We start from the raw sequence: 13,367 nt of genomic DNA on the forward strand, positions 1-13,367 counted from the left end.
CCATTCTTTCACTATTAATTCATCTTTCATTTTGAACATGTGAAGATGCAAGGAGATGAGATAGTGAAAGTTGGTGAGTTTAACAATCTAAAGCAACAAACACTGCCCATTAGAGGTGAAGAAAAACGAGTAGGCAGGTTAGAGTGGGTGGAAATGAGTGACAGATGATTTGTGACAGAAGGATAGCAACAAAGGTGAAAGGAAACATTTACAAGATGTTACTGTTTGGAGATGGTGGCACTTACAAAAAAGCATGAGGTTGAGCCGGGGGTGGCAGAACTGAAGATGCTAAGATATTCATTGGGTTGTAACCAGGATGGACAAAATTAGAAATGAGTATATCAGAAGGACAGCTTAGATTAAGTGGCTTGGATACAAAGTTAAAGAGGCAAGGATGTTTTGGACATATGTAGAAGAGGATTGTGGATACACTGGACAAACACTGAGGTGCCAGGCAGGAGGAGAACAGGAAGCCCACTGGAGAAGACTCAAGCAGTGAAGAAAGATATGCAGAGGATTAGTGTGACAGAGGAGGATGCTAGGGGTAGGGTTAAATGGCGGCAGATGATGTGGTGACCCCTAAATGAAGAAGCCAAAGGAAGATGAAGATCAGAATTTACTGTTTGACATTGGAGACATCACAAGGATCATTAAAATATTAGTAAAAATAAAAAAAGGATCCTTCTTTATGAACGCAGATTGTATCCCAAGCTTATTAAAAATATTATGCTAAACAAAATTTGTTACAAAATTTCACGCCATTTGAAAAGCACAAGTTTTATTGTCATTATACATAATTTTCATAAACACCATATCATTATATTATAATTATATTCAAATTAAGATAATTTTAGATGTTATTTATGACTAGATATAATAAAACCTTGATAAAAATGTCGTGCTGCAGACTGGAGGGTCTAGCGTAACCCGCTGTCCTCATTGGTCAGAAAGCCACTGACAAAAAGTGGGAGGTTCCCGGAAAAATTGCTAACCGGAAGGGAAGGCCGGAGCCCAAGAAGAAGAAGAAGAAGGCAGCTGCTGCCGATGAGACCAGCGAAGGAAGAAAAAGTAATGTAAGTAAAACAACTTGAAATTAAGAGTCATGTTGGTGAAGAGCAATACTGAACGTGTGTTGGATTATTTTGTCGACAAACTGTTTAATGTAGTTTGATCTATTTTGTTATTATTATTTTTTTCTGCTTAGCATGTCAGCAAAGTCCGGGCTCAACCGAAATGCCTTATCAGACTGGATCGAGGGAAGCTACGAGCTGCCCCGTGGGACAAACATTCTAAATATTGAAAAATAAATAAATAATAATGCCACGGCAGAGCCCTGAGATAGCTTAGAAAAATGTGACATCGTTTCATGCAAGCAAGTGGACGCAATAAGACGTCCCGGAGTTTCTCAAACGTCAGACAGCTGACGACACAGGGCCGAGAAAAGAAAAGTTGTCTAATGACGCTTTCGACTTTTGGCCGTAGCTGCTAACACAGCTAATGCTATCAGAAGTCAAGTTTCCTTGCCAAGAACATAGCTTTTGTTTTCTTTGTCAGTTTAGGCTAGCAAATGGGTGCTACTGCTAAGTAAGCAACAAGGTTGATTCTTTCACGTTGTGTAGTCAGCGTTCATTTTGTTAGCCAAGTGCTTAGTGGAACTCACAAGTTCCAGTCGTGTCGTCTACGTTTATGAAAGCGGTTCCGTATCGCACCTAAATGTAACGTGCCGTTTTAGCCAAGACAGGTGCATTGTTGTTTGATAGTTATTTTATCGATTGTTTTGAATCAAACCTTAGCTTTACAGTTTAAGTTGCCTAATCATTGTGCTTAACCCGGCATCGACCGAGCAAAACTTCTCACGTACTTTGAAATATTAGTTGTAGATTAACTAACTTAATATGTTACGTTCCTGCCACCGGTTAAGTGTCTAATGACTGGTCTTATGTGCGATGTCTAGGCTCAGTCGAGGCACATCATAGTCGTCTAATGTTCTCTAAATTAGATGTACTATCAAGGCAGCTGTAATCTCTTCACAATCTGGTGCTTTTTATTATCAGCTGCATTTGTGCATCACATTGTGTGACAGAGTAAATGTGCGTACATAGTCTCTTGCTTACCTCTGAAGTTGTATTTATGGCAGTGCCTTCTCATCATTAAAATGTCATTACTGCTGACTTTGTGGTGTAACATCCGCATATTGCAACGTTGGGGTTGTTATGTGCCTGCACGTGTGTCTTCTTGCATTTAACAGCAAATACTTTTTTTGTATGCTGTGTATCTTCACAGCTTATGTTTATGGCTTGATACAAGTAACAGAGCTTGGCCTTTGAGATAAAGATGTGATTTACAGTTGCTTGCCTGAGCTCTCATGTTTATGGCATGTGGACCTTGTCCTTCTTAAACAGCCACTCTTTTTGACAACCCAGCCCTAAAATAAGGACTGCAAATTAGTTGAACACTAGTATGCAATACATTTGGGTGCTATGTTTTGGCATTGCCTTTAAAGTTGTAAGTTGTTGTAGTTAAACGGACAGCTGGACCTACTAAATGTCGCTCAATCAACTGGACTCAATTTTTGAGTAAATCTGTGTAAAGGATCAAATATCAAATCCCATTATTTAATAATTCACTTAAAATCACTTGAAGTCATAAAGTGGACAAAGTCTGTTTTAAACAGTTTGATGAGTTGAAAGGTCTCAGTTTGGGAAGCGCCAGTGATGCTTGTGGTGACTCTGCTGTTTGCTTTTCCTGTATTGTGTCACCACATTCCCATCTAAAATCACAATGCCAAACCAATTCTTTGTAGCTATCTTGGATTCAGAACATTTCCTGTTTCTTTTGATTTCCCAAGAATGGTGCTGCTTTTCAATATTTGTTTACAACCTAGGACAAACTATCACCTTTGGCAGCAATAGATAGGCCTTTAATATATGCTCATGTGTACATGCAAATTTGGACACAGCCATCTGTACAAGCAGATGGGATTATGAGCTAAGACAAAAGTATGGTGATGCAGCCCCTCATCAGATACCATTTCTTCCATGACCCCATCCTTCAAATAAAGTGAACTGCACATGTCTCTGCTTGTCTTCGTAATGTCAGTGTTTTGGTGGCAGGTTGTTAATCTAGTTTATAAATTGAATGTGAAAGTGATTTTCTTTTTCTAAAATCTAGTCTGAAGTTTAAGGAAATCATCATACTGTCCAGGCAAACCAAAATGTATTAATTACAGAATGTCATTTTTAATTGTGTGACCAGGAATGGAGAATTAATCCTGTTATTTTCCTTCTGCAAATATGGTCTTTTGGTGTTAGGTGACAGCTTGTTTTCTGCATAAGAAGAGCCTCGATTACGCACTAGTACAACAATACAAAATCTTCAAATCTAGCAGTCACAAGAACACTTGGAAACTGATCATAGCAGCTGGTAACCTGATCTTTCTGCTTAATTTTTCAGTATAACTAATGTTTAACGATACCTAGATTTTGTTCACGGAGCAAAAGCAATTAAAAAAATGTTTTCATTGCTTCTTTGACTGATTAAACGCATTTAATTTGTGCATGCATTCTCCAATTTAGATTGCAATAAACCACAATCGCTGCTAAGTTCTTGGATATTATGCCAGCAGCAGAACATACAGGGGCCACAATAAATATTTCACAGCCTCTCCCTCTCGTCTGTTGTTTTTTCCTGCCTTTTCTCCTCCCCCTCTGACCTATGTCCCACTGTCTCTCGTTCCCTGACCCACTTCCCCGTGGAGGTTTGCAGTACCCATTAGGGATGCCATCACAGCATCCATCAGATGCTGCTTAAGATGTGTGAAAGTCTCTATCAGTGTAACAAAGAGTCTCTGATTGCAAGCCTGTCAGCTGCTTCCAGCTTTGATGTTACTGTTGTGGCTCTCAGTCATTACTAAATCATCAATCCAGCAGCTAGGCTTTGTGGATAGAATTAGATTTTTAGTACTTTGTTTTCCCATTTATATATCCTCTTTTTATTAAAAAAACAAACAAAAAAAAACTACGTCATGGTCCTTGGTTGAAGATGAATTTTTGCTACCAAAAGATGCCTAACTTGTGTGTGTATTATTTACGAATGCAGTGCTTTTGTCATCGTCAAAAGTTGAAATTCAGTATTAAATATTAAATACTATAAATAGTAGAAAATAATTTTCTTAAGGAATGTTGGTTGAATAGGTCTTAATTTCCCAGTATCATGGGAAAGTACCAGTATAGTTTATCTATTACTATGTAGCTTATTCCTAAGAACAGAAGAATTAAGTTAATTCTTCTGTTTTAAAAAGAAAAAGAAAAAAGAGGAAGAAACAACTCATTCACCTAGTGAGGAATGTTAATCTTATGAGTACAGACTGACTTTTCCAACTCTGCTGTGCTATAAAGGATTTCCTTTCTCTGTTAGGCTGTGAAGCAGAGCCGATCTACTAGTTAAGGAGCCCAGCGTAAACTTTAGTGTACTGCTAGAGATATCTACTGTACATGTATACAGCTGTAATCCCATGTAAGAGTTAACTGACTTTAATGCTTTAATGAAATTGGAAAATATTTATTTTACCATAACACATGTAATGCCTGTGTGTTATGGCCATCGTTTTTGTTTGCGTAACAGGAAACTGTAAAGGAACTGGTGTATTTTTTTTAAATAGCTCCTTATATCTGCAAATGCTAAATTAAACCAGTTCCTCCAAAAACATAATGGAAATGTGTTGGAGACAAGTTAGTCTGTTGACTGACTGTAGCTTGGTTGATTCACTGTCAAATAAAACATGCAATTTCTTAATATTTCATTGACAAAGCCATGATCTACAGTCACATGCTAAAGATTAAGCATAGCTCAGCAACAGGCGGGGGTGGAGCTGGCACAACCAAATCATTAGCCATGATGCCGCCTCTTGATTTTCCCTCATTCTTGAGCTATCCCCCTGTCTTTAAGGAAGAGTCCTCATACGTGGCTTGATTGTTCATCATGCTTCTGTGTTGAGCTATTCCTGTGATCAAGCTGAGTCTATCCCAGGTTTTAATGTGCTCAGCAGTAAAATGTCTTCTGCAATCTTCACTTCCTGCTTTGAGCTCAGTTGTGTTTCCTGTCTTTTGACCAAGCAGAAGCTGGCTGACCTCATGTGTATCACCCAACTGACATGCACGCACGCACACACGCAGGCAAGGTTTCACTTACTAACAGTAGGCGAAATGAAAGGAACAAATTGGTGGTGTCCTGTTTACACATAAGCTACAGATTTTATTTTGTACCAATTTAAACTAACCACAAACCCCCGTTTGTTTTTGTTTTTTTTCAAAGGTTTCTTTTTATTGTTCTTACAGTCCTTGCAAAACAAAATTTGGCCAATAGCCACTGCTGGCATTCTTTTGTGGTCAATGCTTAACGTTTAATGAGTTTCTTCTTTTCTATGTAGATAACAGCCACGAATATATTAATGATGCATGACTATATCTTTGAGCTGTGGCTATTTTTGAAATCACAGGAACACTTTGAGTTGTATTGTATTTATATTTGTGCATTAGGCAAGTTGCGTTAACTGGTAGTTAAGCCAAAAAATTAAGCAAAAGTAAGAATTTCATCCTGTAATGCATGCTTCAGCCATTTAAATGTTTAATAACCTAACCTGTGAGAGCAAGTTGGAGGACACAATTTAAAATCAGAGACTAAGTGCTCTCCTTCAGCTCTTGTTTATAGTAAATAAAGTTAGGTTATAAACTCTATATCTCGAGGCCCAATGTGATGAGAGTTTTGGTGTCAACAACTTGGATTTTAAATTGTTTAATCATTTTGGGTTAAAGAAAAAGTGTTACTGCTTTCTTCAATAATCTTTCTTATGTCAAACCGCTTGCAGGAACAAGGAGTTATTTTGTTTTGGGGGGATTTGATGCTACTGGTGTTCACAGGTTTCACAATGACTGTGGTTGTTTTCAGTAGAAATCTGTTTTGTTTGGAGTAGAGCTTAACTAAATTTGTTGTGTTTTGCAGCTCCCCACTGGTGAGGGCCTCCTCTTCTTCCAGTAAATCTGCCAACCAACCTAAACTTTCCTACATCCATCTTAACTTCATCAGCTCCCCTATAGTAAGCCCAAGCCTGAAGTCAGCCATACACCCTCTTCCCCCAGCTCCTCCTTCTTTTTCCCAATTTTCAACACTGCAATATGGCAGGGCGAGGTGGACCAGCACGGACCAACGGCACCACAGCAAGCAGCAAGATCTGCCAGTTTAAGCTAGTGCTGTTGGGAGAGTCGGCAGTGGGCAAGTCCAGCCTGGTGCTGCGCTTTGTCAAAGGCCAGTTCCACGAGTACCAGGAGAGCACCATCGGAGGTGAGGGTTGTTTGTTTGTTTTCTTGCTTGATTTCCACAATTGTCTATTGTATTATTCTTTGACTTTCTGCTTTACTTACAGACATATGTAGCATCAAAGCTATATATGTCTTGTGTATGTACAGGTAAGCAGACTCTTAATGCGTGTTTGAAATTGTTCATCTACAGTGTAAAAGTAGACTTTACAAATAACTTCAAAAAAAATTAAAACGTAATCATAAACAAATGTTTTTCTTTTTGTTCTGACTCTTAAAAAGTTTTAAACTTAGGTGCTCAAGCAGAAAAACATGTCCTTGCTAGTTCAGAGAACTGCTTGCCTGCAGGTCTTAATCTTTTCCGTTACTAGAGTCTGTGCAGGAAGAGTCGTGCAACCAGTTCTTTGCAGCTAAAATGAGCCACCAAACTCCTCACATGTATATTTGATGATATTAAAATGTATTTGAGGTGATGGCTAAATATGTTTTTTTTTCTCTACACTATGGGATCTTCTGCCTGAGCAAAATCATTGCTCCAGCTGGACAAACAATCACTGAGTTTAGATATTAATACATTTACTCTCCTACTAGAATTCCAGTGCTGAATACTCAATACAGTAAAGTAAACAAACTAATGCATGTATTTGTAAGCAAGTAAGGAAATGATTAGCTGAAGAATGAAATGGAGACTGAATACCGATTAATGACTTTAAAAATGAAATTAATTGATAACAGTTTTTTGACAAATATAATGTAAGGAGGTGGTGCAAAGTATCTGTATTTGTTTCCTGGGTTGCAGCCATTCACATGCTTCTCAATGTTGGGTTTATATGGAGTTTCTTTACAGTTGTAAAAACTGTTAAGTATGTTGTGATTAGCAAGACCAAAAAGATGTTTCTGTATAATAACAAAGGCATGGAAAAATCATTCTTACCTTAATGACAAAGTTTGAGTTCAGTGAAAGTGAGGGAAAGCTTCTTCTTCAGTTCTTCATCTACCTATCTCAATATTATTGCTGCAACATTTATTACACCACCTCTCTGCTCATGTCTGGATCCAATATTTATGTATTATTGCAGTTTCTCACTTTTAATTAAAGTTGCTTGCATTGCAATTTTGTATCAGGTGAAAGCCAAAAGTAAACTGTGTTAAATCAGCGCTGAACAGTTGGTTCATTCGTTCTGTCTTTTCTTTTGGTCGTTTTTCCTTTTGCTTTGTGTAGAACCAACTTTCCCCATGTTTCCTGTATCAGGTTGCTTGTGAGTAATGTGGCTATAGGATGTAATGACAGGAAGCTCTGTGCTTACAATCGCCAAAAGACTTGAAACGAGTCAGCATTTTTTATGTTTTTTTTCCCGAACTTGTGGTTGGTCAGCAGCATGCCTAGTCAAAGATTACAAAGCTTTAAAGTATGTGCTATGTGAGTGATCAGTTTTCTCGGTCTTGTGACAGTTGGCTAATTAAATGGAGCTTTGCCTCTGTTCATAAACCATAGCATTTTGTTTGTACCTGGTAGCTTTTTTTGTTTTTTCTTGGTTTTTTTTGCGTTATAGGTTTATCTCCATAGCTGGCATGTCCTCTGGAGTCTGAATTTATCAGCAAGTTTTAAACTTCTTTTCATTCAATGACTGATTTCATTAATGATATTGTGATTACAAAGCCAAGTTTAAATATGAAAGTCCACCCCTAGAGATGACTTTTCTGCTTTCTCTTAAGCCCCTCTTTGTCAAATATTGAATAATTTCTTTCTACTTCCTTTCCAGCTGCCTTCCTCACACAGACAGTATGTTTGGATGATACAACAGTTAAGTTTGAAATCTGGGACACTGCTGGACAAGAACGGTATCACAGCTTGGCACCCATGTACTACAGAGGAGCCCAGGCTGCCATTGTTGTCTATGATATCACCAACACAGTAAGTAACATGCGCTGTGACAGGACCGTGGACAGTCAAAAGTCGTACGTCATTTGTTTGCTGACCCTTGTCTTCTAGCCTGGGTTGATGATTGCTTAACAGCAATCAGACCTTTGGCCTTCCAATTTTTTATTTTATTTTTTTTTTCAGTAAAATGTAAAATGAAAAACCTGCAGCTGTGATTTAAATTTTAAAAGCACAGCAATATGTAATGATGCACATTCTTTTTTTTAAAGGATACATTCACACGTGCAAAGAACTGGGTGAAGGAGCTCCAGCGACAAGCCAGCCCAAATATTGTAATTGCAATTGCAGGAAACAAAGCAGACCTGGCAAACAAGAGAGCTGTAGATTTCCAGGTAATGAGGAAGTTCTGAGATCAATTGCTGAAGCTCGTGAAAGCTTCGGAAATTATTTAACAGACTACTGTGAATTCATACTGCTTGCATTTTTCTTTTTTTTAGGAAGCACAAGCATATGCCGATGACAACAGTTTGCTCTTCATGGAAACCTCAGCTAAGACTGCAATGAATGTCAATGAGATTTTTATGGCTATAGGTAAGTGTTAGACAGAGGGATAATAGCTTATTAAGTACTGAAGTGGAAAATAAATCAGCAACCATCCTGATGATAGGAATTCTAAAGTCTGGATTAAGTAATCATTTTCTTACAACGATGTGACGAAATGATGATAAATGTTAAGAATGCAAGGTGGCAAACTTTAGACTTCATTTTTATGCACTGCTCAGTCCATTGGCCAAAATAATCATTTCATACAAGGGGAAAAAAGGGGGATTGCCAGAAATCCTCATCAAAACATACTGCATAAGACCACTGATGGTCATTTCCCACGTAAATGTTAAATGTAATTGCTGAAGTTTGTAAAATGTGAATTTGTTGATTTTCTTCAGTTTGCATTACACTAAATTGGATAACTTTGGTGTTTGGACTGTTCAGAGGAAAAAAGGCTTTTTGCTGTTGAAACATTGACACCAAAAATAGATTAGGATATTTTCCTCTGTCCTACAGTGCTATTTATAAATCTAGACTTGTTTGTGAGAGTTGCACAGTTGCACAGTTCTGGAGATGTCAGCATCTATGCCTTCTCATAATAACTAATAAATAATTATTATTATTATTGAACCAGATGGCATTTGACTTGTTGTGGGCAAAGTAGAAAAAAAAAAAAACCTTTGAATGCATCGTCTCGTTTAGAAATGATACCCCCCACACACTTGTGTACAATGACCTTAAAAAAAAAAAATCCCTCTAAACCATGGTGTGGGCCTTTTGTTAGTATCGACCAACTCAAATGAAATGCTCACTGACAAGAGATGCCTTTTAATATTTCCATCCTGTTACAAGTGTAAGCCTCTCATGGGTAAACAGGTGCCTACTTCTACAGTCTGGCACCTTTCATGCTTTGCAGGTGTAGTTCAGTAAAAGAAACTGACGCTGCAGGTCACATTTTCATTTCATTACCAGAAAAATTCTTTCTGGAAAAATAGCCCTACATGTCAGGGGAATAATGTTTGAATTTGTTCCTTTTAAGTTATTAAAAAAAATTCTTATTACTAATGAAAATAGCAGGTTGTTGGACGCTTACTGTCATGTTATTATAGTATAGGAATTAAGTCTTTGTACTTTGTACCACAAAACAGCCAAGAAGCTTCCGAAAAACGAGCCTCATGGTGCAGCAGGCGCGGGCGGACGAGCCAGAGGTGGTGTGGACCTGCAGGAAGCCGCACCACAGGGCAGAAGTGGCCAGTGCTGCGGGGGCAGCAACTAGCACAATGAATCGGCTGATGCAACCAATCTAAAGCTTCGATCAACCCGACCAGAAATTAGCCAGCTGTCAAACGACGTCCCATTGGTCAAACCAAACCACGGTCAGACCAACCACCCTATGAGCAACACGGCACCAATTAACTGTTTGGCAAATGAATCCACTGGCCAGTAAACTGCCAGACTCCACTGATGGTTTAAACTGGCGAACCAAGCAACAGATCAAGAAATCAACTTACTCATAGGGAATCATGTTTCATGCCAATCCATGACCTCTCGATTGATGATGGACCCTTGATGTCATCTTGGGGGGGGAAACGCATCCCATTCATGGAAGAAGGAAAAAACAAAGCTCAGTCATTACCAGTGGCACTTACTAGCGCCACTCATTTTTGTTTCTGTATTTGTGTAAAGGATTACAAAAAGTAATGCAACCAGAGGGAGTATAAGAAGACTCACTAGCCCTACCCTTTCTATTCTGCCCTCTTTCTTTCCCGTGCACCATAAATTTCTGAAGTTTTTCCGTCGTGGTCTTGAGACACGGTTAAAACTCAAATAGAGGTGCATGCAGCATCCTTCACTTTTCTGTCTTGTCCCTGGTCAGATTTTTGGAAAAAGGTTTCTACCAGGAGAAGAGGAATCGAAACATATTCCATCTTGATGGAGCTGTGTAGATTGAAATAAATCATCTTTATTATTATTATTTTTTTCTGTTTCCTTTTGACACAAGCTGGTCAATATGATTTTAAAGCCTAGTCTTTCAGGTTTTACAATCATCCAACCATGTTATTAAACAATAAACAGTAAATAGTACTTTAATAACATTGTCACTTGTGTAATTTTTAGCATTAATGAAATGTCTTTGAATCATCTGTGTAATGGCAAATACATAAAGCAAGATTTGTTTTCGTGACCAAAATCACAATTGTGTACTGAAAACATATGACTGTATTTGTATCCGACTTTTGAAGTTTATAATCAAACAGTAGTTCTTGTCAAAACATTATCTTCCCAATCTCTACATGATGTTTTGTCAACCTTAATTATGTTGTGATTTTTCTTTTTTGTTTTTTTGTTTTTTCTATGTCTTAATTTTTCTCTGAAGATCTATGGTATTAAATGCACTGGTTCTGTCTCATCATTTTGGTGAATTTAGATGTTATCCTCAGCTTCCTTTTTCTTTTCTCTCTCCTTATTTGTATTCTGCACATCAGGGAGGGACTGCTTTTCAACACTGTTGTTATCATCCTGTTATGGCATCAAAGACTAGCACAACAGAACTTGCACGGCAGTCACTGCTGTTAGGTGAGGGGGGGGGAGGAGGAGGAAGGAAAATGTAATTTTATGAATAAACAAGGGTAAGGTTATGTTTCTTTGTATGCCTGTTTAATCATTTTGTCCTATCTAATTAACTATCACACTGGATTTTTATAAATATATCTATATCAGCTTGTGCTAGTAATGACAACTATGAGTTGTACTGTTGTGGCTTGTAAATGATTTTATCCCACTGCCCCACAAGAGTTTAAAAGACATGTATTATCTGTAGCTGGCCACAAATTGGCTTTGGCATTACTTTTACTAACTCTCTATATTTCCCGATTCCTTTCCTGTTTCTTTTCTCTCCAGGCTATTGTCTACATATCCTGAGATTTCCTAAAGATTAGATTTCTGTTTAAACTGGCTTTGCTTTCTTGGCTGTTAACACATGCTCACTAGAGTTTCCTGGACAATACCAAGTATAATAATCCCTTAGCTAATCTAAGTGCATCTGAAGAGATCCGTAAAGTAGAGAGGTAATTGTTCAGTTAGCGCTAAATACAGGTTTACTGTTAGGTTTTTGTTTGTTCCTGTTATCCCCCAGGTGTTTTGTGAAAAGGTGAATCCTTTGTGCCAACCAAGGTTGCAAAGTGGTTTGAAGAAATTTTAGACACATAAATCGTAGGCATCTCATCCAACCAAACAAGCTCCAGATAAACTTAAATATATAATTATATAAAGATGTGGACAAAATTATAAGCCTTTAAGCTTTTTTTTTGCAAAACCTTCCCAAGTGCTCTTTTACAAAGCAAGGGATTTTCAATGTAATATTTCTAAATGGGCTAGTTTTCTTTATAGGCATAAATGATTTCTATTTGCACACAAGGACATAATTATTTTTTTAAGTTATAAGTTGCCTATTGAAAAACTGACCTTTTTAATGACCCATAGCACACTGCTCTGCATTGACAAAACAAAAATAAGTTTAAGACACAAAATAAATAACTAAAAATTTCAAAGACCCCAGAACAACTGCCAAGACTTAGCCAAATTGATAAATGTAGTCTCAAAGAAGACAATCACTAGACCTCTCCACAGGAATGGACAGCAGACCAAGAAACCCCCCATTTCTGCATAAGAGACATCTTCAAGCCAGACTGAAGTACACTAAGGACAATCTGGAGAAAAATTAGACATACTGGAAGCATGTCTTTGGTCAGATATGACTACGTTACAAATAGCTTTTTCACCATAAAGACACTGCACAGGAGGCATGGGTGTGACATGTTGAAAACTACAATTTAAAACACGCTCCACAGGACAAGACTCAGCAGTCCATCTGCATCTTAAGGATAAAGGACACTCTTTCGAGGATGCTAATGTTCACATTTTGGACAGAGAGGACAGATGGTTTGAAAGAGGAGTGAAAGAAGCCATCTATGTCCACTGTGAGCGACCATCTTTGAACAGAGGCGGTGGTTTACGACACCAACTTTCTGCCATCTATAATCCAGTTTTGAGTTCCCTTCCCAGACGCCTTAACGCCCACTCACATCCTGGGCCATCTGATTTCAGGAATTCGCATGATAAGGTGGGGCCAGGTTTCACAATGAACTCACCCGAAACTCTGGCTGATTGGGACCCACACCCAATTTCACACCTTGGCTCAGGCGATTAGAGGATCATCAGGGGGTCCTTTTGTCCCCCTGTGGGGGGATACTCCCACTAGGTTTATATCTGGGACTCTCCACCATTTGACCTTAGAACTGAAGAAGCTTCTCGGATGAGAGGTGAAACGTCTTCAAGTAACTTAAAGAAGTCCAGACGCTTTTCTTTGCAAGCTCCTTTGACTATGATGACCTGGATGACTGAGAACCTTCACAGACATACAATTTAAAACACACAATTGATTGCTAGCATCAGGCCCTGGTAGTTTTTGGTTTTGTAAAATAACTTTGTTTACCTGCTTAAATAATGTAAAAAATAAAACGTGGATGTTTTAAAAATCCCCTACTTATTCCCTAAGTCACTCAAGTCATTCACAAGTCTGTGAATGATACTCATGGCCACTGGTCAGTGATCATGAGAATTTG

The 13,367-nt window shown here is 38.2% G+C and overlaps 1 protein-coding gene across 1 annotated transcript; it reads left to right on the forward strand.

The window, feature by feature from the left end:
- Nucleotides 1–967: 967 nt before the first annotated feature.
- Nucleotides 968–11,152, forward strand: rab5c (RAB5C, member RAS oncogene family). Its single transcript, XM_085404446.1, has 6 exons — nt 968–1,073; nt 6,001–6,339; nt 8,078–8,229; nt 8,466–8,588; nt 8,694–8,787; nt 9,891–11,152. The coding sequence occupies exons 2-6, from the start codon at nt 6,174–6,176 to the stop codon at nt 10,016–10,018; spliced, it is 663 nt and encodes a 220-aa protein (XP_085260572.1). The 5' UTR covers nt 968–1,073; nt 6,001–6,173; the 3' UTR covers nt 10,019–11,152.
- The last annotated feature ends 2,215 nt before the right edge of the window (nt 11,153–13,367 follow it).

This window comes from Rhamphochromis longiceps, linkage group LG4 (genome assembly GCF_057381845.1).
Source record: "Rhamphochromis longiceps isolate RC_006_pf linkage group LG4, R_longiceps_female_GT1.1, whole genome shotgun sequence".
Lineage (NCBI taxonomy): Eukaryota > Metazoa > Chordata > Actinopteri > Cichliformes > Cichlidae > Rhamphochromis > Rhamphochromis longiceps.

Excerpts from the sequence above, each read along its gene's own strand:
- rab5c (XM_085404446.1), top strand. The coding sequence starts at position 6,174 with ATGGCAGGGCGAGGTGGACCAGCACGGACCAACGGCACCACAGCAAGC. Across the intron at positions 8,589-8,693 it reads AGAGAGCTGTAGATTTCCAG|GAAGCACAAGCATATGCCGA; the intron begins GTAATGAGGAAG and ends TCTTTTTTTTAG. Across the intron at positions 8,788-9,890 it reads TGAGATTTTTATGGCTATAG|CCAAGAAGCTTCCGAAAAAC; the intron begins GTAAGTGTTAGA and ends ACCACAAAACAG.